Source organism: Leptodactylus fuscus, chromosome 10 (assembly GCF_031893055.1).
Source record: "Leptodactylus fuscus isolate aLepFus1 chromosome 10, aLepFus1.hap2, whole genome shotgun sequence".
NCBI classification, from domain to species: Eukaryota; Metazoa; Chordata; class Amphibia; order Anura; family Leptodactylidae; genus Leptodactylus; species Leptodactylus fuscus.
The window spans coordinates 86,067,954-86,091,447 of NC_134274.1; the positions used below are offsets into that span (position 1 = coordinate 86,067,954).

General features: G+C 47.7%; 2 protein-coding genes across 3 annotated transcripts; one reads left to right on the forward strand and one right to left on the reverse strand.

Moving 5' to 3' along the window:
* Positions 1–552: 552 nt before the first annotated feature.
* Positions 553–6,003, forward strand: LOC142219235 (gastrula zinc finger protein XlCGF66.1-like). The gene is made up of 4 exons (XM_075288182.1): positions 553–630; positions 979–1,143; positions 1,231–1,354; positions 4,467–6,003. Exons 1-4 carry the CDS (start codon positions 553–555, stop codon positions 5,276–5,278), a joined length of 1,179 nt encoding a protein of 392 aa, XP_075144283.1. The 3' UTR covers positions 5,279–6,003.
* Positions 6,004–10,463: 4,460 nt separating this feature from the next.
* LOC142219333 (uncharacterized) lies at positions 10,464–21,868 on the reverse strand. 2 transcript variants are annotated; one of them, XM_075288309.1, is made up of 5 exons: positions 21,507–21,868; positions 17,184–17,310; positions 16,061–16,216; positions 15,573–15,639; positions 10,464–14,086 (listed from the first exon to the last, which is right to left on the reverse strand). In XM_075288309.1, the coding sequence occupies exons 2-5, from the start codon at positions 17,259–17,261 to the stop codon at positions 11,931–11,933; spliced, it is 2,457 nt and encodes an 818-aa protein (XP_075144410.1). In that variant the 5' UTR covers positions 17,262–17,310; positions 21,507–21,868; the 3' UTR covers positions 10,464–11,930. The 2 variants fall into 2 exon arrangements, with proteins under 2 accessions (XP_075144410.1, XP_075144409.1); XM_075288308.1 differs by having other exon boundaries at positions 17,184–17,331.
* Positions 21,869–23,494: the final 1,626 nt, after the last annotated feature.

The window sequence follows — 23,494 nt, forward strand, 5'->3', positions numbered from 1 at the left end:
TGTACTATATAATATATACTCCCATCATCTCCTGCACTATATAATATATACTCCCATCATCTCCTGTACTATATAATATATACTCCCATCATCTCCTGTACTATATAATATATACTCCCATCATCCCCTGTACTATATAATATATACTCCCATCATCTCCTGTACTATATAATATATACTCCCATCATCTCCTGTACTATATAATATATACTCCCATCATCTCCTGTACTATATAATATATACTCCCATCATCTCCTGCACTATATAATATATACTCCCATCATCTCCTGTACTATATAATATATACTCCCATCATCCCCTGCACTATATAATATATACTCCCATCATCTCCTGTACTATATAATATATACTCCCATCATCTCCTGTACTATATAATATATACTCCTATCATCTCCTGTACTATATAATATATACTCCCATCATCTCCTGCGCTATATAATATATACTCTCACTATACTGGTATATACGTCTGTCCTCTCTGCATGTAGGTATATACCATATCTGTGTGATATATTCTCAGTATTACAGAGGATGGAGAGTGAGCGGAGTGCTGTGCGGGCCGGAGTGTTACAGATCACGCTGGAGATCATCTACCTGCTGACCGGAGAGGTGAGGGCTCCTGACAAATACATCACATGACTTATATCACTACGGTGGAGTCTTTATATAACCGTAATATTCTTTAGTTGGGGGTTTTACCGAATACCGTTATAAAGGGCTTATCCACGTTCTACCATTGTTAGACTTCAGTGGGGGAATGAGCAGTGCGGCTCCTGTGGGGGTCTGATCTGTGGGGGTCCAGGGTGTTGGACCCTCATAGATCTAAATAGTGGATAACTCCTTTAACTCCCTGCCTTAGGAGTCAAGTGGGCGGTCCCTGTGTGTACAATGACAAACCTTTGTGTTTTTGTAGCACTAGGCCATAGAATAATTGGATTCATTGTGCTCATTATACAGGAGTATACGATGGTCAAGAAATCCAGACACGTCATGGAACCTGAGGTGAGAAGGAAGCAGCGCCCCATCATGGAGCCAACACTGCCGTCACTGATAGATGGAAGAAACAATGACCAGAAGATCCTGGAGCTGACCAACAAGATCCTAGAGCTGCTGAGCGGAGAGGTGAGCGCTGCTGCCGGGGGTCGGGGGTATTAGAGAGTAACACAAGGGGGGACGTGTCTGGTGATGGCGGTGTCATTGTGTTGTCAGGTTCCTATAAGACATGAGGACATCACGCTTACTTTCACCATGGAGGAGTGGGACTATGTAGAGAAACACAAGGATGAGTACAAGCATGTCCTGATGGACGACCCCCAGACCACGAACCCGCAAAGTAAGTTTCTGTACTTGCTCTCTTTGACGTACGCCACTTCACTATTCTCTATAGGACTGTACGTTAGATATGATCACTAACCCTAACCTCTAACCCTATCCCCCTAACCGTAACACCCTAACCCTCTAACCCTATCCCCCTAACCGTAACACCCTAACCCTCTAACCCTAACCCCCTAGCCCTAACCCTTAACCCTAACCCTCTAACCCTAATCCTCACCCTAACCCCTTAACCCTCTAACCCTAACCCCCAAACCCTAACCCTCTAACCCTAACCTCCTAAACCCTAACCCTCACTCTAACCCTCTAATCCCTCACCCTAACCCTTAACCCTAACACTCTAACCCTAACCCCCTAAACCCTATCCCTCACCCTAACCCTCTAACCCTAATCCCTAACCCTTAACCCTAACCCCTTAACCCTCTAGCCCTAACCCCCTAATCCCTCACCCTAACTCCTTAACCCTAACCCCCAAACCCTAATCCTCTAACCCTAACACTCTAACCCTAACCTCCTAAACCCTAACCCTCTAATCCCTCACCCTAACCCCTTAACCCTAACACTCTAACCCTAACCCCCTAAACCCTATCCCTCACTCTAACCCTCTAACCCAAACCCCCTAACCCTACCCCAACCCTAACCCTCTAACCCTAACCCCAAACCCAGGACCAGACCATAATACATTCTGAAAGTCATAAGATGGTGCTTGGTCTTTGGGCAGACCTCAGGAGTGAGGCCATGTGTTTAGGATGCCTACTCGGTCCCTAAGGCTGGCCATACACATTAGATTAATGGTGGCCGATCCCCCTGATTCCCTTTTATCGTCCTTTGCTGTTGAGATAAGGATCGGGTTTTTGGATTTCAAAGTGCCATATCCTTTGGAGGTGTCTGGCAGGCGTCCATTAAGAACACGCACACAGTGACCAAACCAAATGTGCATGTGTATAGCGTCAGGCAAGGCGTCTGTTGTGTATGGCGTCAGGCAAGGAGTCTGCTGTGTATGGCGTCAGGCAAGGAGTCTGCTGTGTATGGCGTCAGGCAAGGAGTCTGCTGTGTATGGCGTCAGGCAAGGAGTCTGCTGTGTATGGCGTCAGGCAAGGCGTCTGTTGTGTATGGCGTCAGGCAAGGCGTCTGTTGTGTATGTCCAGCCTAAGGCATAGGCCTGGATGTATTATAATTAGAGATGAGCGAACACTAAAATGTTCGAGGTTCGAAATTCGATTCGAACAGCCGCTCACTGTTCGAGTGTTCGAATGGGTTTCGAACCCCATTATAGTCTATGGGGAACATAAACTCGTTAAGGGGGAAACCCAAATTCGTGTCTGGAGGGTCACCAAGTCCACTATGACACCCCAGGAAATGATACCAACACCCTGGAATGACACTGGGACAGCAGGGGAAGCATGTCTGGGGGCATAAAAGTCACTTTATTTCATGGAAATCCCTGTCAGTTTGCGATTTTCGCAAGCTAACTTTTCCCCATAGAAATGCATTGGCCAGCGCTGATTGGCCAGAGTACGGAACTCGACCAATCAGCGCTGGCTCTGCTGGAGGAGGCGGAGTCTAAGATCGCTCCACACCAGTCTCCATTCAGGTCCGACCTTAGACTCCGCCTCCTCCGGCAGAGCCAGCGCTGATTGGCCGAAGGCTGGCCAATGCATTCCTATGCGAATGCAGAGACTTAGCAGTGCTGAGTCAGTTTTGCTCAACTACACATCTGATGCACACTCGGCACTGCTACATCAGATGTAGCAATCTGATGTAGCAGAGCCGAGGGTGCACTAGAACCCCTGTGCAAACTCAGTTCACGCTAATAGAATGCATTGGCCAGCGCTGATTGGCCAATGCATTCTATTAGCCCGATGAAGTAGAGCTGAATGTGTGTGCTAAGCACACTCATTCAGCACTGCTTCATCACGCCAATACAATGCATTAGCCAGTGCTGATTGGCCAGAGTACGGAATTCGGCCAATCAGCGCTGGCTCTGCTGGAGGAGGCGGAGTCTAAGGTCGGACCTGAATGGAGACTGGTGTGGAGCGATCTTAGACTCCGCCTCCTCCAGCAGAGCCAGCGCTGATTGGTCGAGTTCCGTACTCTGGCCAATCAGCGCTGGCCAATGCATTCTATTAGCTTGATGAAGCAGAGTGTGCACAAGGGTTCAAGCGCACCCTCGGCTCTGATGTAGCAGAGCCGAGGGTGCACAAGGGTTCAAGTGCACCCTCGGCTCTCCTACATCAGAGCCGAGGGTGCGCTTGAACCCTTGTGCAGCCTCAGCTCTGCTACATCAGAGCCGAGGGTGCGCTTGAACCCTTGTGCACACTCTGCTTCATCAAGCTAATAGAATGCATTGGCCAGCGCTGATTGGCCAGAGTACGGAATTCGGCCAATCAGCGCTGGCCAATGCATCCCTATGGGAAAAAGTTTATCTCACAAAAATCACAATTACACACCCGATAGAGCCCCAAAAAGTTATTTTTAATAACATTCCCCCCTAAATAAAGGTTATCCCTAGCTATCCCTGCCTGTACAGCTATCCCTGTCTCTTACTCACACAGTTCACATTCTCATATGACCCGGATGTGAAATCCACTATTCGTCTAAAATGGAGGTCACCTGATTTCGGCAGCCAATGACTTTTTCCAATTTTTTTCAATGCCCCCGGTGTCGTAGTTCCTGTCCCACCTCCCCTGCGCTGTTATTGGTGCAAAAAAGGCGCCAGGGAAGGTGGGAGGGGAATCGAATTTTGGCGCACTTTACCACGCAGTGTTCGATTCGATTCGAACATGGCGAACACCCTGATATCCGATCGAACATGTGTTCGATAGAACACTGTTCGCTCATCTCTAATTATAATGTGAGAAATAAAGCCAGCATTCAGTATAAGACGTCTCATCTCCTGCACCTACATTCCTCAAGAATGGCCATGAAGATTGGTCGGGGGTCTCTGCACACCTTTCCTGCAGTGGTAGCCTCAGGGGACGTGTGGTATGACATGGCTCCAATTCGAGCTGCTCTAACCCCCTCCCCCTCTATAAGGTCCCATATAGTCCAGGCGCCCTGTTATCTATTAGACATTCTGCAGTATTTCATCTTCCTTCCTTTTCTCCAAGCAGAAGGATCGCCTGATGAATTCCACAGCAATGACTTAGTGAGCAACTTCGACTCCAAAGACGACCTCGCCGTTCCTTGTGATACCATTGACATGTGTGTCGATGTGAATGAGATCGGAGACCCTTGGAGCGTGCCCGACTTCCATATCAAAGAAGAAGCCATTTTACACGAGCAAGGACTTCCCGAAGAACTCTTCATGTTTCCGTCCCACCCTTTAGACGTTGCGGCTCAGCTCAGTCTCCTGAATCCGCACTTACCGTTAGAAAACGGATTTGGAGATCAAGTGGACCCTGAGGTGGCGAACCAGAAGCCGGCCGTCATTTGTCCGTATTGCGGGAAGTTGTTCAGTAACCAGTACAGACTTTGTGTCCACCAGAGAACACACACGGGGGAGAAGCCGTTCCAGTGCGCAGAATGCGGTAAGTGTTTTGCTCGTCGCTCTGGTCTCCTGATGCATCGAAGGATCCACACGGATGAGAAGCCCTTCATGTGTTCCGAGTGCGGCAAGTCCTTCAAGCAGCCGACGGCCCTCACTAACCATCTACGGACACACACGGGGGAGAAGCCGTATTCTTGCCCGGAGTGCGGTAAATGTTTTTCACTTAATTCTAGCATGGTCATACATCTGAGAAGCCACACGGGCGAACGGCCCTACATGTGCCCAGAGTGCGGCAAACGCTTCGGGTACAAAAGCAGCCTCCTGGACCATCAGAGGGGTCACCGCAACGAGAGGTCTTTGTCGTGCCGAGAGTGCGGGAAATGTTTTATATACAAAACCAACCTTTTCCGGCATCAGAGAATCCACAGACAATAAACACAAGAACTCGTGGCGGTATGGCGTGTTGTCCTATGTTTTCCGCATATAACTTGGACCTTGTCCACCATTGGAGATGTCAACCGGAAGGGTTCAGGCTGTAAAGGGAAGAAGGAAGATGGAGGCCCTGGTTGGTTGTTACAGGGAGACATCTTCCGTGTCCAAGGGGTCGGCCATGATCTTAGTTAATCTGAAGCTGCTGATTCTACAAAAAGGAACGGATCAGATGTAACCCAGGGGGGTATAGACGCAGTCGGTGGGCGCTTCTTGCGCCGATTCTCTCCCTGTGCGCAGCCTGTCGGAAAGATCCTTATGGAATTAGGACAATTTTGGGCACCCAGGGACCGAGCGGAGGAAAAGGAAGTTTGAGGGATTGTGCTTAAGTTTGGACGATGTAGTCAGAGCATAGTCCGAGTCCCGTCACGGCCCGCTTTGTGCCCGCACAGATCGGCCGTGAGATGAAGCAGAAGTGCCAGGGATCAGACAAGGGCCAACGATGGAAAATATCATAAAGATGTTCTCGTAATTCAAGGGCTTTAGGAAACCCCTTTAACTTTTCATTTCTGACTACCATTAAAGATATGTTTGGCCCGGTTGGGTCGTGTTCCAATTGGGAGAACTCATCAGTATTAACCGTTGAAGCACTGACTAGTCCGTTCTCTTAGTCTGCGCCATTTTCTATAAGGACATGACTACACGTCTCCCAATGTTCCCGTGCCATCTCTCCTCCCCCATTTTGATTGCTTCTGTTACCAATCTTGGGTTTCGCCCAGTACTGTCCAATCTATTAGGCTTGGTTAGCGGCCTGTGATCAGGTCATGGTCCTGGAGTTGTCAGGCCCCACGTTGCGGAAATGAAGCCTTTTTTGTTTCAGATTTTGCTGCTTTTTTTTAACCAAAGTTGGGAATGGCTACAAAAGGAATGGAAGATACAGTGGCGTGCGAAAGTTTTCATACCCCTTGAACTTTTCCACAATTCCTTTGTGTTATCATCACTGAAAATCTCAATAACATTTGTGGTTGTAAGGTGACAAAATGTGAAAAAGTTGAAGGGGTGTGAAGACTTTTACAAAGCACTGTATATGGGAAGTTCTTACACTTTTACCTTCTGCTCAATCCACTCTTGGCTTTGGCTCAAAAAAACTCAGCAAAATCTGCAACAACAACAAAAAAAATCAGCGTTTTCCTAACGTGGGGCCTCAGCCTAAGATGGTTTTATATGGACAGGACCCCACAAATACCTCCCGGAATGTGGCGAAATATTGGGGTGAATCTATGTCCTGTGTGCCAGTCCTAATAAAGTCCTTGACTGGAGCGACGTCCACCTGAATCACTGAGAGGCTCCAGTTTTATAGTAAATTATTATTCGCACCGAGGCGCCTTTGTCCCATTCCGCTCGCTTATAGAAGGTTCCCCACAATCTGTTATATAGACAGGGAGCAGCCGGATGTCATATAGAGTAATGGATTATGGGAAATTTACAAAAACAACAAAGTCAAAAAAACGTTGGTTTTTCACTGATGATTCGTAATAAAGGCTAATGAACAGACACAATAACAATCCCTACGAGTATATAGATCGTGTCATAGGGTAAGAGGGCCTGAAAAATAAATGGCAGAAATAGAATTTACCACTAACTTATGGACACTCGGAGTTATAACTTACAGTATTGGCCAAAAGTATTGGCACCCCTGCAATTCTGTCAGATAATACTTGTGTTCTTCCAGATAATGATTACAATCACAGATTCTTTGGTATTATTATCTTCATTTAATTTGTCTTCAATGGAAAACCACAAAAAGAATTGTCAAAAATCCAAATTGGATATAATTCCACACCAAACATAAAAAAGGGGGTGGACAAAAGTATTGGCACTGTTTGAAAAATCATGTGATGCTTCTCTAATTTGTGTAATTAACAGCACCTGTTACTTACCTGAGGCACCTAACAGGTGGTGGCAATAATTAAATCACACTTGACGCCAGGTGAAATGGATTAAAGTTGACTCCACCTCTGTCCTGTGTCCTTGTGTGACCACATTGAGCATGGAGAAAATAAGACCAAAGAACTGTCTGAGGACTTGGGAAGCAAAATTGTGAGGAAGCCTGAGCAATCTCAAGGCTACAAGTCCATCTCCAAAGCCCTGAATGTTCCTGTGTCTACCGTGCGCAGTGTCAGTAAGAAGTGTAAAGCCCATGGCCCTGTGGCTAACCTCCCGAGATGTGGACGCAAAAGAAACATTGACCAGAGATTTCACCGCAAGATTGTGCGGATGGCGGATAAAGAACCTCGACTAACATCCAAACAAGTCCAAGCTGCCCTGCAGTCCGAGGGTACAACAGTGTCACCCCGAACTATCCAGCGTCAGCGTCTGAATGAGAAGGGACTGTATGGTAGGAGACCCAGGAAGACCCCACTTCTTACCCAGAGGCAGAAGCCAGGCTGGAGTTTGCCAAAACTTACCTGAGAAAGCCAAAACCGTTCTGGAAGAATGTTCTCTGGTCAGAGGAGACAAAAGTAGGAAAAGGCCTCAACATAGAGATTACAGGAAAAAAAGAGAAGAAGACGCCCCCTACAGTCAGACATGGCGGAGGATCCCTGATGGTTTGGGGTTGCTTTGCTGCCTCTGGCACTGGACTGCTTGACCGTGTGCATGGCATTATGAAGTCTGAAGATGACCAACACATTGTGCAGCATCATGTAGGGCCCAGTGTGAGAAAGCTGGGTCTCCCTCAGAGGTCAGGGCTCTTCCAGCAGGACAAGGACCCAAAACACACTTCAGGTCAGCACTAGAAAATGGTGGTGAGAGAAAGCCCTGGAGACTTGTAAAGTGGCAGTAATGAGTCCAGCCCTGAATCCCATAGAACACCTGTGGGGGAGGGGGAGAGATCTCTTGGTGGCAGTTTGGAGAAGGCCCCCTTCACATCTCAGGGGGGACCGCGAGCAGTTTGCCAAAGAAGAAGGGTCTAAGATTCCAGCAGAGCCTTGTAAGAAACTCATTGCTGGTTAGCGGAAGCGGTTGTGCGCAGTTATTGTGTCTGAAGGTTGTGCTACCAAGTATTAGGCTGAGGGCGCCAATACTTCTGTCCGCACCAGTTTTGGAGTTTTGTGTAAAATGATCAATGTTGTGACTTTTTTTTTTCATTCTCTTTTGTGTTTTTTCATTGCAAGCAAAATAAATGAAGATATTACCAAAGAGTTTGTGCTTGTAATCATTATCTGGGGGACACCGAGGATTATCTGACAGAACTGCAGGGGGGCAATACTTTTGGCCAACACTGTAAAAACTCTACAATTATCCTGCAAAAAACCAAGGACAGGGCAGTGAAAAATATGGATGAGAGAATACAGGGATATAAAAGCAGCAAAATTCTGCAATTGTTGGGTTGTCCGAGATTACACACATTAGGTTAGACCCTCAGTAGCCGACCAGTGGGGTCTGACAGCTCTGTACACTGTGTAGTGCCCATCCCGTATTGGCCAGCTATTAAGGGGCAGCTACATAGTGTACGGAGCCGACTGCTTATCGCGTCGTACATTGTGCACATCCGGATACCACTTCAGCTGATCAGAGGAGGGGACAGGCGACAGACCCCACCCCTGACCTATCCTAAAGATTCTTAGGCGACCACTATAAGGGGTTCTATATTATATTTAGGGAAGGAGGCCAAGCCAAAGCTGCAGTTCAGAAACCGAAAAGTCTACACACATGATGATATCCTGGGCCGTGAGTAGGATCGTGTTATAAATGGATCTTCTTGTGTATGAACCGCCATGATGGATGTGACCCGGAGCCGCCTGCCATTTCTATCACTAGCATTTTATATGTAGCAGAGGAATTTTCAGACCCCCTAAGGCCCAGGGCTTGGGTGCGTGTGGTACCCCTTGTAGCCTAGTGGTGGGGGGATGGGGATTATTTTAGAACACTATTACGAATTTCTATTTCTTAACATGTTTTAATAAAAATAAACTCGCGAGGTTTTGTGTGCGGTTTTTTGAGTGAAAATATCTCAAACGTTAAAAAAAAAAAGAGAGATCCGCCTATGGTGCAGATTAGGCTGTCCCATCTTTAAAGGCAACGTACCAAGTGTCCAGGACTACTATGAGGACGGGGGTCCCACGTATGAACGGACAGGAAGGTCAAAAGTGTCTGCCGCAGCTCTATTCACCTCTATGGGACGGGGGGTGAGAATCCGAATATAGCGCCAAACTACCATCACAGTAACGTAGAGATAATGGAGAGGCAAAGCTCATCTATACAGGATCCTTGTCATTAGAGATGGACCCCCACCGATCAGACCCATCCCAAATTCATGGTGCTGTCCGCTACATGGAGCTCAGTACAGGGGTGAAGTCTTCCGCTCCCTGCTTCACCAGTCTCTGCTCCTGGTATTTTGTAAGTGGTCGGGGGAGATGTAGAGAGGTCACTGCAGCACGTCTGCTGATAATAGAGGAGTGGTCCGCGGGAAAGGGGGCGAGGTACACGACGTGACATTACATATGTTGTAAGGGCTGTAATAAGAGGGACATTATATCATGAGGGCTATATTAAGGGGGATACTATACCCACGATACCATGGGGGCCACATTAAAGGGAGACTATACTGCAGAGCCAGAAGGGCGTTCTACTGCAGGCGATACAAGGGGATATTATACTGTCTGGGACCACAATGGGATGTATTTAAGTAGGGGGCTATGGAAAACCTGCGGCCCAACTGGTTTTCTACTTTTGTATTGGAGAGGTCGAACATTACGCTGAACCAAGAAAATGACCCGCTATGGGGTAAGAACCCTCTGCCCAAGAAACTTTGTGCTGCAGTTTGTGTGTGGATGGGATTGGCCATAGTGGTGACATTATAGAGGGGTCTCCATCCATCATATTGGGAGAATGTAACCAGCCTGTAACATCCATGCCGGGTGTGATATGAAGCTTCTCCCGCACTACAGGCGCCTGCTCCATCCCAGGACCACCCACTTGACTTAGCATATTAGGTGCTGACACTAAGTGCACTGATCACTCAAGGATGGCGGGGGCTAGAGAAAAAATTGCAGCTGCAGTGGAATATTGACGGATGCAAGGAGTCGGGGTTGGTGGACATGATGGAAGATCCTTCGCGGCACGTTGCGTCTGATTATATATAACAATAAGAACTGAGGACAATCTCCATGTAAAAAACAGGGTTTATTTTCTATGACGTCCTTACAGGTCACGCATCAGCTTGTACACTCAACGGGAGAAAACGTGTCGTTCAATTCATAATCCAACTTCTCCGCCACCGGTATAGATCTCTGTACAACATGAAGGACCCTACAAACAGCCGTCTATCTCATGAGATCTTGTCTTACAGCCGGTGCCACCGTGGAGGTTCTCCGCATGGTATCTGCACTGGAAGCCATAACCCAAAAACATTCCTCTCGTCCGGTCACGTTGAGGAGGGACCCTGTTTTCGGGCCACTTGAGGAATTTCTGCTAAACTGTTCTTCACATGGAACTCAACATAGAAAATTACTGGTACCAACAATCCCAAAATCTGACACCAAGAAAAGAAGAGCTGACACAGTCCTAAATACTGGGTTGTCGCTTAGGCCTTAGTTTCAGACGCCCGTAATACAGCCATGGGGTGGTTGGGTGGCTTTATTGTCCATTGGCTTGAACCATTCCTCTTTCCATCTGGATCTGGAATCTGTAGCCGTCCACCTCCATCTACCTCAGTGGAGGACACTGCCGGCCTCTCGTACGCCTCGCTATAGAGTCTCACCATAAAAGACTCTTCGGGATGTCTGCCAAAAACTTCAACCATGCTGGAAAGTTTTAGCTACTGGTCAGCCAAAAATGAGAGTGTTTGACATCATCATCTGCTTTTGGATGCTCTTCGGCCCCGACTTTTTGGTGGGATCACTGCACCGCCATCTGAACAGTCTCTGCCCTCATCTACTGTATTTTATCTCCCTTTGCTCGTAGATTGTCGGCCCTCTACCCCACCGTACCAGCTATTGCACTTGTTTTGTCTATTTTGTGACTTGATAAGATACAATGGTCCCTATGGTTCTTCACAAGTGGTCCCTGACAAATGTTGCGCATTTTGATGGTACTATTCCATAGGTGGGGATGTACATCCAGTGGGCTTAGGGAGAGTATGGAAGTGATGGACACCCTTCTAACAACCCCCAGTACTCCGTCCTCTGCCTATATCTGCGTTCCCCAAGTCAGAGACCCCTTTGATCACCAGCTGACACTAACTTGAACAAAATGGCAGCATGCATGTCCAACCAACGCTCCAGTCAACTCTTCCTGACTGCGGTCTTGCTCCTGGGGTAACTGGTGTGTGTGACTGTAGCCTAAAAACCTAATAAAACCGTGCAGATGACAAAAAATAATATGGCTATATCACAGCCGTCTGAAACAGGCCTCAGCGGGGACTAAGCAGCTCTCGCTTCTCTTGTATTATACTCTCTCAACCAAAGCCAAAACTCCACCGATTGTTTGTCACATCAACTTAAGAGGAGATTTTCTTATTTTTTTTTTACATTGACAATATAAAATTAGAAAGAAACGGAAGAAGGTGAGAAGGGCCATGCACATTCCGGAAATAATCGAAAAGCACTAAATAAATAACTTGCTGATGGATCGGACTCTTCACAAGGGTTACAGCTCATGGGTTGTCGTGTTGTCGCCGATGTCTGAGCAGATGCGACTCTCGCGTGAAACGTTTGTCACACTCCGGACACTCGAAAGGCTTCTCTCCTGAGTGTGTGGTCTGATGCCTCATGAAATGGGAGAAGAAGGTGAAGCTTTTCCCGCACTCGGCACAGATGAAAGATTTTTCTTTCGCGTGGATTTTCTGATGTTTAATCAGGGCCACGTCGGAGGTGAAGGTCTTCCCGCAACAAGGACAGTCAAAGTCTGATTTGCCGGTGTGAAGTTTCATGTGTTGACTCAGGAGGGCCGGATACTGGAAGCTTTCTCCGCACCGGGGACAGGTATGCCTCGTGTGTGTCCTCTGGTGCCTGGCGAGATGAGAATTTTTCGTGTAGCTTTTCCCGCATTGAGCACAGATATACGGTCGTTTCTTCTTGTGCATCTTTGCGTGTCGTTCGAGAAACTCCTGATTCTCAAAGCACTTCCCACATTCGAGGCAGGAAAACGGTTTATTGCCCTTGTGGATTTTGCGGTGCCTGACAACATGCGCTTTCCGTCGGAAATACTTCCCACAGTCGGGGCACATGTACGGTTTCTCTCCCGTGTGCGTTCGGTAATGGTCCACCAGCTGGGAACGACTGGGGAATTCTTTGCCACATTCGGAACAAATACAATCGTTGACTCCTGCGTGGATCTTCATGTGGTGGTTGAGAAGACTCTGACTCGCAAAGCTCTTTCCGCATTCAGGGCAGGAGATCGCGGCAATATGGCTGCCCCAGTGCAACTCCAGAAGGGCTTCGAAGCGGAATGATTTGCCGCACTCTGTGCAAGAAAATGGCTTTTCCCCTGCATGAACCACTTGGTGTTCCTCAAGTTGTGAGACATCATCGAAGCTTTGCCCGCATTCAGAGCACGAGAACTTCTCATTCTTTTCATAGGTTGCATAGGGGGTTTGCGGTTGCGAGTGTTTGCTGGGGGTGTAGGCCTCGCCTTGGCTTGTCTTGTGTATTTTCCGATGTTGGTTTAGCACGTCCTGGCGGTGGAAAGACTTGCCACATTCTGGACAAGGATAGATCTCCTTGTCTCCGTGAATTCGCTGGTGTCGGAGCATGTGAGATTTTCTCCGGAACCCCTTCCCGCAGTCGGAACAGACAAAAGGCTTTTCGCCCGTGTGAATCCTCTGGTGTATATCGAACTCTGTCTTACAAGAATATTGTTTTCCACATTCACAACAGATCAGTGGCTTCTTCTGATGGGATTTCGAGTGGTGGAGGAGAAGACTATTGTATTTAAAACTCTTTCCACATTCTGAGCAGGAAAACGGTTTGTCCTGGTTGTCGGATTTCTGGTGTAAGTTGCTGGAATGAGCGGTGTAGTATTCGTAGGTGATCTCCTCCATGTACGGCTCCTGGTACAACTGAGCACCTGCTAATTCCTCAGGACTCGTCTCCATCTCGTCCTCTTCGTAGTATTGACCCTTTAGGAAAGAAGAGCCGTAATCTATCTGGGAATTGTCCGAGCCGGTATTGATATCCGTGTCCCTAAAGCTTCCTTCCACGTTGTCGGCGAGTATGAAGTGCCTTTGCGATTGTTCTACGGAAACGGAGATGCCGGTCTCTATGAGAGATCCCTCGTCGTCAGTGGCGGTCTCTTGCTTTATCTGCATGGTGGTGTACGGTGGTACTTGGTCCATTAGATGTTCGGGATATAAAGAAAGGCTCCCTTTCGGCCTAGTCTGTGCGTGCTCTATTTGCATAGGCAGTTCTGATCTGGAAACTTCTTCATCCCAATCAACAGGTTCTTCCTTAATTTTGACAACTCTATATTCGGTAGCGGCGGGTTTGGATTCAACATGGGTCTCCTCGCTACAGCCGTGCACCACTGTATGTACCAAGGGCTTACAAATGTTACTAGCCATGAATGCCGGGTCACCAGACACTGCGCCCCCCTTCTTACAAACAGATAAATATTCTGACTGGTCAATGGGAACGTGTATGTAAATTTCAGGGAGCGGTCCAGTTTCGCTGGGGCTGGTTTCCTCGGTTTGTGTTGCGCTATCTCGACACGAGGTCATGGAGGTTTTATGGGGGATGTCGGCATTAGGCCTTTCTTTCTTCAGACGCACGGGACCAGATGGGGGTTGAATTTCAGGCATGGCAGCAGATGACCCTAGTGGAAAGAAATGCAGACAATGATACAAAGAGAAGATACGAGAAAAAATATATATATCAGTGCACAGTCAACCATCCACCACCTCCACACATCCTTTAATAGCTACCACTTGACTGATTCTGGCATAGTAGGAATTTTTTTTCTCTGGCTCCCACCATTCCTGAGCAATCAGAGCTGTATCTCTCTTTTTTTTTTTTTTTTTTTTTATACATTCTTTATTTATAAACACAAGAAATACAGAAGGTAGAACAGATTGCAACAACAATCAAATGATTATCAAAACGGAGGGCCCAGAATAATACCAAAGGCCCAAAAATTTAACGTAGAGCACAAAATAGGGAGACAGGACCTCTCAAGAACTAACAGGCCAAGAGAAGCGCCATCGCCGCCAAAGAACGGCAAGGGAGAAGGGGAAGCGAAGGGGAGCAAAGGGTACAAAGGAGGAAAGTAGAGAAGGAAAAGGAGAAGAAAGCAGGAAGAGATAGGAAAAGGAGGAGGGGGGAACCCCAGATCCAAATCACCAACGAGACCCCGGGTCAAGGCCCCAAACCTTAGCCTACGATATCTCTATACAGCTGGGACCCATGGAACAGGATCCAGGGGGTCCAGGCCTTCAGGAAAACCTTGTGAGTGTCTCGAAGAGAGGTCCTCCATAGATTGAATGTCCTCCACCTTGCAGAGCCAGTGGCGAAGAGAGGGTGGGTTGGGGGATTTCCAGAGCCGGGATACAGGCTCTGGCAGCACTAATCATGTGCCGTATCACCGATTTACGATAGGCCCGGAGGGGGACATCGGAAAGGTGAAGCAGAAAACAGGCCGGCATGTTAGGAAGGGGAGTCTGGAAGATTTGAGTAGTCAGACAGTCGACACCGACCCAAAATTCTCTGAGTGCCGAACAGCTCCAGAACACGGAGCTGTATCTCATCTATCAATGAGTCTCACCGTCAAGTGGGTGGTGCTAGGGAGGATCAGGCAAAGGTGCAAGATTCACTTTCACTTTCTAATCAGAGGAAGACTATGTCAGGGCTCAGAAGGACATCTCCTTATCTGTTCCTGCCTGACACCACCTACTAGAAAGTCAAATCAGACAGCAAAACTACCTGCACTGATTGCTCAGGAACAGTGGTGGCTAGAGAAAAAATTCCAACTGCGTCAAAATCAGTGGCCGGACACTGACTGGTGAAAGGTTCTTTTTAAAGGGATATGAAAGGCTATGGTGAAGATATCTGTGTCTATTATTGGGCCAGAAGGTTGGGAGCTGAACGCGGCTGTTTTTTTTTTCCCCATAGGTGTTTCTGAAACATATAGCGCCGCCGCATCCAGCTGTTTCCATAACTCCCACCCCAATGGTCAGGACTTATAGTCTCTTATAATCTCTATGACAAAGTGACAAGGAGGCGGGGCTACCCACACCAATCCTTCAGCACTGACCCTAGACTTGGATATATCTTATATTTATCGTGCCAGTGAACTCTTTTCTTACTCTCAAAGCCCGAGTGAAGATGTTCCGTCTTCTTCTTCTCTTCAGCCTCCTCCATGTCACTGTGTAACTGTAAGAAGATGCAAACACAATAAATATAGAACAAAATCTATCTCTACATTTTGTTTTAAAGGCATCCGAACCCCAGAGAATCCAATAGTTGCCCAGGATAAGAACTGAAGCAGCGCCTCTCTTGGTCATGTCCATGTCTGGTATTGCAGCTCAACCTTATTCACCTCCATGGCCCTGAGCTGTAACACCAGGTGTAGTTATAGGAGAACATCTACCACCCACTCGAAAGACACAGGGTCACATTTATGGGATGGATTATGTCAGTAGTGGTTTCTAAGGTCGTCAGTCATCGTTTATTCTAAATCTGCTTGTCATATCAGAAGAGTGGAGAGACAAGTGGGTGTGGCTAGCAGTTAATGGGCGTGGCTAGTCATGTTTATTTGCCCCTACATTGTGTGTGTTCTCTGAGCCGCCCTCACCTCTCCGGTCAGGAGCTGCAGGACCTTGTTGGTGAGATCCAGCAGCCGCGTGTTCTTCTTGGTCTTCTCCAGGGGTCCTTCTTGCTTCACATCGGGGTCCGGAGTGCTGCTCTTGTAGACCACGTTGTCACCAGACTTCTTCACGATGATATAATCCTATACAAGGTAACAGATCGGGAGCAACTGATAAAACTTATCGGACGTGCCGAGATACCACACATGGGACGTGCCGAGATACCACACATGGGACGTGCCGAGATACCACACATGGGACGTGCCGAGATACCACACATGGGACGTGCCGAGATACCACACATGGGACGTGCCGAGATACCACACATGGGACGTGCCGAGATACCACACATGGGACGTGCCGAGATACGACACATCGGACGTGCCGAGATACGACACATCGGACGTGCCGAGATACGACACATGGGACGTGCCGAGATACGACACATGGGACGTGCCGAGATACGACACATGGGACGTGCCGAGATACGACACATGGGACGTGCCGAGATACCACACATGGGACGTGCCGAGATACCACACATGGGACGTGCCGAGATACCACACATGGGACGTGCCGAGATACCACACATGGGACGTGCCGAGATACCACACATGGGACGTGCCGAGATACCACACATGGGACGTGCCGAGATACCACACATGGGACGTGCCGAGATACCACACATGGGACGTGCCGAGATACCACACATGGGACGTGCCGAGATACGACACATCGGACGTGCCGAGATACGACACATGGGACGTGCCGAGATACGACACATGGGACGTGCCGAGATACCACACATGGGACGTGCCGAGATACCACACATGGGACGTGCCGAGATACCACACATCGGACGTGCCGAGATACGACACATCGGACGTGCCGAGATACGACACATCGGACGTGCCGAGATACGACACATCGGACGTGCCGAGATACCACATATCAGACGTGCCCAGATACGACATATCGGACGTGCCCAGATACAACATGCTTGACCTTTGTTTCCGCTGGCATCTCACCCCCAAACACATTATATGACAGATTCTCCCCCATTTATGTTATGTGTACGGGAACCCCGAGTCCTGACAAACAAGCGCTCACCTCTTCGATAAGCAAATAGACAATCTCCAGGACAAGGCTCAGGATCCTCTCCATCATGTGATTCTTTTCCATCTCCATCTTCCATAAATCACGAAGACCTTGTGCGTCCGGCCTCTCTCAGGGGTCCCTGAAATTTCCAACAAACTGCCTGACCAAAACAGAAAAAATAAATCAAAGAATACATTTATTGCTGAGTATTTTCCTTCCTCCTCTCCCTCCCTAGTTATATATATCCAAGTAACACATCAGGTCTTCTCTCGTGCTGCTCCCATTACTCTGGACTTCCCCTCCACAATTCAGATGACCTTATGGACCTGGGATAACCAATGGGTAGGGTTGAGCCGATCTTGACTTTTCAGGATCGATTTTGAAATCCGATTTCCGATCATTTTTCATTCGAACCCGATCTCGATCCCAATTCCGATCTCAATGCAAGTCAATGGGATTTTTTACTCATCGGAGATCGGATTTTAAAAACAATCCTATTCACTATACAGCATGGAGTATAACAAGTGAACGCTTTAACTGTTAAACTCTACACTGTGTAGTGATTTTTTATTAATCCTCTGGCTACTTAGTGCCCCCTGGTGTCCACTTACCTGCAGAGATGGCTGCTCCGATTCCCGGTGTTCTTGTTCTTCTTTGCCTCGCTGCCCCCCATGTTAGGAGAGTGTGGGCGGGTACTGGGAGGGGAGACGTCACGTGTCCTCGCCCTGTACCCGCCCACACTCTCCTAAGCCACAAACCCCGCCTTCTTCCTAGCTCTTTAACACTAACCTGGGAGGCGGGGGCAGCGAAGCGAAGAAGAACGAGAACACCGGGCACTGGACCAGCCATCTCTGCAGGTAAGTAGCTACTAGAGATGTTAGCTAGTCTCCCATTAGAATGAATGGACGCAGCCAGCGCAAGGGGTTAAGGCTGTGTGCAGGCTGCTTCCATTCATTCCTATGGAACCGCAGTGGAGCCTTCACACTGAGTGTGAGCGTATACTCAGTGTGAAGGCTAACATTGTTAGCTTTTCTCACGTTTGGCCAGTAGCAAAGCATTATGGGAAATAATCACCGCTCTCAATCCCACCTAAAAAGATCATGTTCGGAATTCCGATGGCGATCGTGAAATTTTCTCGATTGCTGATCGGAATCCGATCTTTTCCGAACACGATCGCTCAACCCTACCAATGAGCTCACGACTACTGAATCCTAACCTACCACAGAAATATGGAGACTACATATCTCCCTACCATCCCCAAATTAGTGGGACAGTCCCAGATTCCGCTGCGGTCTGTCAGTATCAGTATGTCCTGACTTCACTCATCTGCTCGCTGCCTCACCAGTCAGCCGGCCATTGCTCCCGGTGTCTTAGGAGCAACAGGCACAATGACGTGACGTCTCTTATATCCCCCCGGCCACTCCCTGAAGCCGCTGCTAAAAGAGATGGGAAAGAATGTGGAGGACCAAGTATAGGGCCCTGTGGAGGTACCAGGAGAAGGACTTTATATGGTGGGGGCCCCAATAGAGGGACACTGTAATATGGGGGCACTCCGTGTCAGGGTTATAATAGGGTCATTATACTGTATGGGGGAACAAAGAGACAAAGTGGAAGAGTATAGAGCTGGAGATGGGTCTTACTATACGTACGCTCACCACGGTGCGCTTAGTCTACCACACCGACTGTCCGTCTTGTATTCCTTTGAAAGTCAGGCACTATACAGCTACAATCGGACTGACAGCCATGTGTATACAGCTACAATCGGACTGACAGCCATGTGTATACAGCTACAATCGGACTGACGGCTATGTGTATACAGCTACAATCGGACTGACGGCTATGTGTATACAGCTACAATCGGACTGACGGCCGTGTGTATACAGCTACAATCGGACTGACAGCCATGCGTATACAGCTACAATCGGACTGACGGCCATGTGTATACAGCTACAATCGGACTGACGGCCATGTGTATACAGCTACAATCGGACTGACGGCCGTGTGTATACAGCTACAATCGGACTGACGGCCATGTGTATACAGCTACAATCGGACTGACGGCCGTGTGTATACAGCTACAATCGGACTGACGGCCGTGTGTATACAGCTACAATCGGACTGACGGCCGTGTGTATACAGCTACAATCGGACTGACGGCCGTGTGTATACAGCTACAATCGGACTGACGGCCATGTGTATACAGCTACAATCGGACTGACGGCCATGTGTATACAGCTACAATCGGACTGACGGCCATGTGTATACAGCTACAATCGGACTGACGGCCATGTGTATACAGCTACAATCGGACTGACGGCCATGTGTACCACATCTTTTTACCGTCACTACTTTTCTTATGACAGACATCTGCGGCTGCTACGGCTCAGGAGAGGTGGCCATAAAAGTGCAGCGTCTCCGTTCCCTTCTTTTGAAGTTCCAAAAACATGGCGTATCATAGGCATGAACATAGAGAGGAACACATGTATGATCCCCTCACCAGTCACAGAGGTGGAGTCAACTTTAATCCATTTCAACCGCCTGCAAGTGTGATTTAGTTATTGCCACCACCTGTTAGGTGCCTCAGGTAAGTAACAGGTGCTGTTAATTACACAAATTAGAGAAGCATCACATGATTTTTCAAACAGTGCCAATACTTTTGTCCACCCCTTTTTTCTGTTTGCTGTGGAATTATATCCAATTTGGCTTTTTGACATCTCTTTTTGTGGTTTTCCATTGAAGACAAATTAAATGAAGATAATACCAAAGAATTTGTGCTTGCAATCATTATCTGGAAGAAACGGAGGATTATCTGACAGAATTGCAGGGGTGCCAATACTTTGGGGAGGACACATGATAAAATGAAACCCCAATTTCCACAACCCTGCTCGGATACAGTGGAGTTAACCCCTTCTATAACTAGACTGGAACGCCTAAAAAGCTCCGGCAATCACTTGGCAAACACTCCTGGGCGCGAAGTAGTAACAAGTATAGAAAGAAGGGGCTATGGACATAGGAAGAGGAGTAGATCGCAGTCCAAGCTCCGTCTATCGGAGATGCAGAGTCTCCTATGTTGTTTATACAAAGATACAATGTATCCCTTACAAAGAACTCGCAAATAAGTATCCAAAGATAGAGACACTGCAAAGACGCCGCGCTCCTGGAGACGGACCACACTCCTCAGCACCCGAAACATCACTATAGGGGTGAGTAAGGGGGCCCGGACAAAAGATTGCACCGGGGCCCACAAGGCTTTAGTTATACCATGGGACATGACCAAGTGGGAGGCTGAGACTTCACCAATGGGGGGGCGGTTTTGATGCTTCGTGACATCAGAACGGCAGGGAACCCCCCCCCCCCCCCCCCCCAGGGGGACCGAGGCTACTCAGATGTCATCCGAGAGTCACCCAAGTGCATTCCACCATGAAGTGGGCCCCATTGGCCTGCACGCTCGGTCACGTACTCTCAGACCAGGACTGACCCCCTAAGTTTTCGCAGCACTAGGGATCGCTGTAGGGAGAGGGAGGATGTAACTGCACCAATATGGGAGGAAAGCATGCAGAGTCTGGGTGGCTTAGTTCACACGTGAAAAAAGCCTAGCTGATTTTGTCACTGATTTTTCAGCGTCGCTTTTTTTGGACACTGTTTTTTGCATTGGACGCTGTTTTTGACGCTTTTTCAGTCACTGTTTTTTTGAAGCTTTTTTTTTTTTTTTGCATTACAAAAAAGTACATGATAAAAAAAAAAAAACGCTAGCGGTTTCAATCGCTGTTTTTGCCAAAACAGCTGCAAAAATAAGCGACCAAAAACCGCTAGCGCCCCATAGACTCCTATTCATTTTTTCAGGCGTTAAACGCCTGAAGAAAGGTCATGTCGCTTTTTTTTCTGCTAGCAAAAAAAGCTAGCAATAAAAAAAAAGCTAGCAGAAAAAAAAAAAGCTAGCAATTCACACAGGGCTACATTTTATGGAGGCGGATTTGGCCGCGAAATCAGCGTCCATGTCCCCGTGTGAACTAGGACGACATATTACACATATACATAATATACACAGAGGTACATATACCTCTGTATAACACACACACACTATCCGCACACACGCGCTCGTCTCCCTCCCCTGTCACCTCTGCTGCCTGGATTCAGTTACAACAGCCAGAGCGCCCCCTCCTGCTGCTGTAACTGCACAACAGACAGAGGAAGGTGACGGAAGGACCAAACCCAGGACAACAGCGCCCCCTCCTGTTACAGGTCACGTTGCGCGGATATGACAGCAGATTGTAGGGATCTGATGGGATCCCTACAGTCGGTCCTATCCCGTTACCCCATAGACGTGTCACTTACTGTCCAACTTCTCCTCCAGCGGCTCAGGACAGGCGAGGGGTGCGGGTCATGTGACGCTGCCGGGACCTCATAGCATCCAAAACCAGGGGAAAAGGCTCCAGCACGTGAGGGGTTAACAGAGGGAGGCTCCCAGGGGCCGCCACATTACACTAGTCACCATTGCAAGGGCCACCTCCAGCTGCTCAAAGAGGTTCTGCAGCGGCCGGGTGTATAGTGTTCTATCACGACATGAGCCAGGACTATATGACGTCACGTGTATCGCACAATGACATCCCCGGCGGCATCCTCCGACAACCCGACTACGCGGCGCTACACCCCCATCCCGGCAGCACCAGCTCCAGTCCTCTCTGCCCCTGACAAAGGCCCGACGCTGGCTCCGGTGTCAGCCGAGCATCATGGGAGATGTAGTCCCGGCAGCCGCCTGTCCGTGATGTCAGATCCTTGCTCCTATAGCAACGGGACGCCACAATTATCAACCGGGCTTGCGCGAATCAAAAGCAGACGGCGCATGCGCAGTAGAGAAGAGACTCACAGAAGGCGCTAAGTGCAAGTGCTGAGCCCGGACAGTGATACACGGAGCTATAATATGTCATATATACGGACAGATGTCTATATACCGCCATCATATACAGTGTGACATCATATATAGGGTGACATCATATACAGTGTGACATCATATACAGTGTGACATCATATATAGGGTGACATCATATATAGGGTGACATCATATATAGGGTGACATCATATATAGGGTGACATCATATATAGGGTGACATCATATATAGGGTGACATCATATATAGGGTGACATCATATACAGTGTGACATCATATATAGGGTGACATCATATACAGTGTGACATCATATATAGGGTGACATCATATATAGTGTGACATCATATATAGGGTGACATCATATATAGTGTGACATCATATATAGGGTGACATCATATATAGTGTGACATCATATATAGGGTGACATCATATATAGGGTGACATCATATATAGGGTGACATCATATATAGTGTGACATCATATATAGGGTGACATCATATATAGTGTGACATCATATATAGGGTGACATCATATATAGTGTGACATCATATATAGGGTGACATCATATATAGGGTGACATCATATACAGTGTGACATCATATATAGGGTGACATCATATATAGTGTGACATCATATATAGGGTGACATCATATATAGTGTGACATCATATATAGGGTGACATCATATAGTGTGACATCATATGACATCAATGACTCCTGTACTGTGACATCACTGTGTGTATTATCCCTGTACTGTGACATCACTGTGTGTATTATCCCTGTAATGTGACATCACTGTGTGTATTATCCTGTACTGTGACATCACTGTGTGTATTATCCTGTACTGTGACATCACTGTGTGTATTATCCCTGTACTGTGACATCACTGTGTGTATTATCCCTGTACTGTGACATCACTGTGTGTATTATCCCTGTACTGTGACATCACTGTGTGTATTATCCCTGTACTGTGACATCACTGTGTGTATTATCCCTGTACTGTGACATCACTGTGTGTATTATCCTGTACTGTGACATCACTGTGTGTATTATCTCTGTACTGTGACATCACTGTGTGTATTATCCTGTACTGTGACATCACTGTGTGTATTATCCCTGTACTGTGACATCACTGTGTGTATTATCCCTGTACTGTGACATCACTGTGTGTATTATCCCTGTACTGTGACATCACTGTGTGTATTATCTCTGTACTGTGACATCACTGTGTGTATTATCCCTGTACTGTGACATCACTGTGTGTATTATCCTGTACTGTGACATCACTGTGTGAAGACCTGTAAAGCCGAACCTCCCCTTTAATATCGGTGTCTTAGATGAGCAGGAGTTCCCCAGATACAGGAGACCATTGTCCAGGTATCTGATTGTGAAACACTTCACACGCTTTATTAGTAATGAGGATTCTCAATACAAAC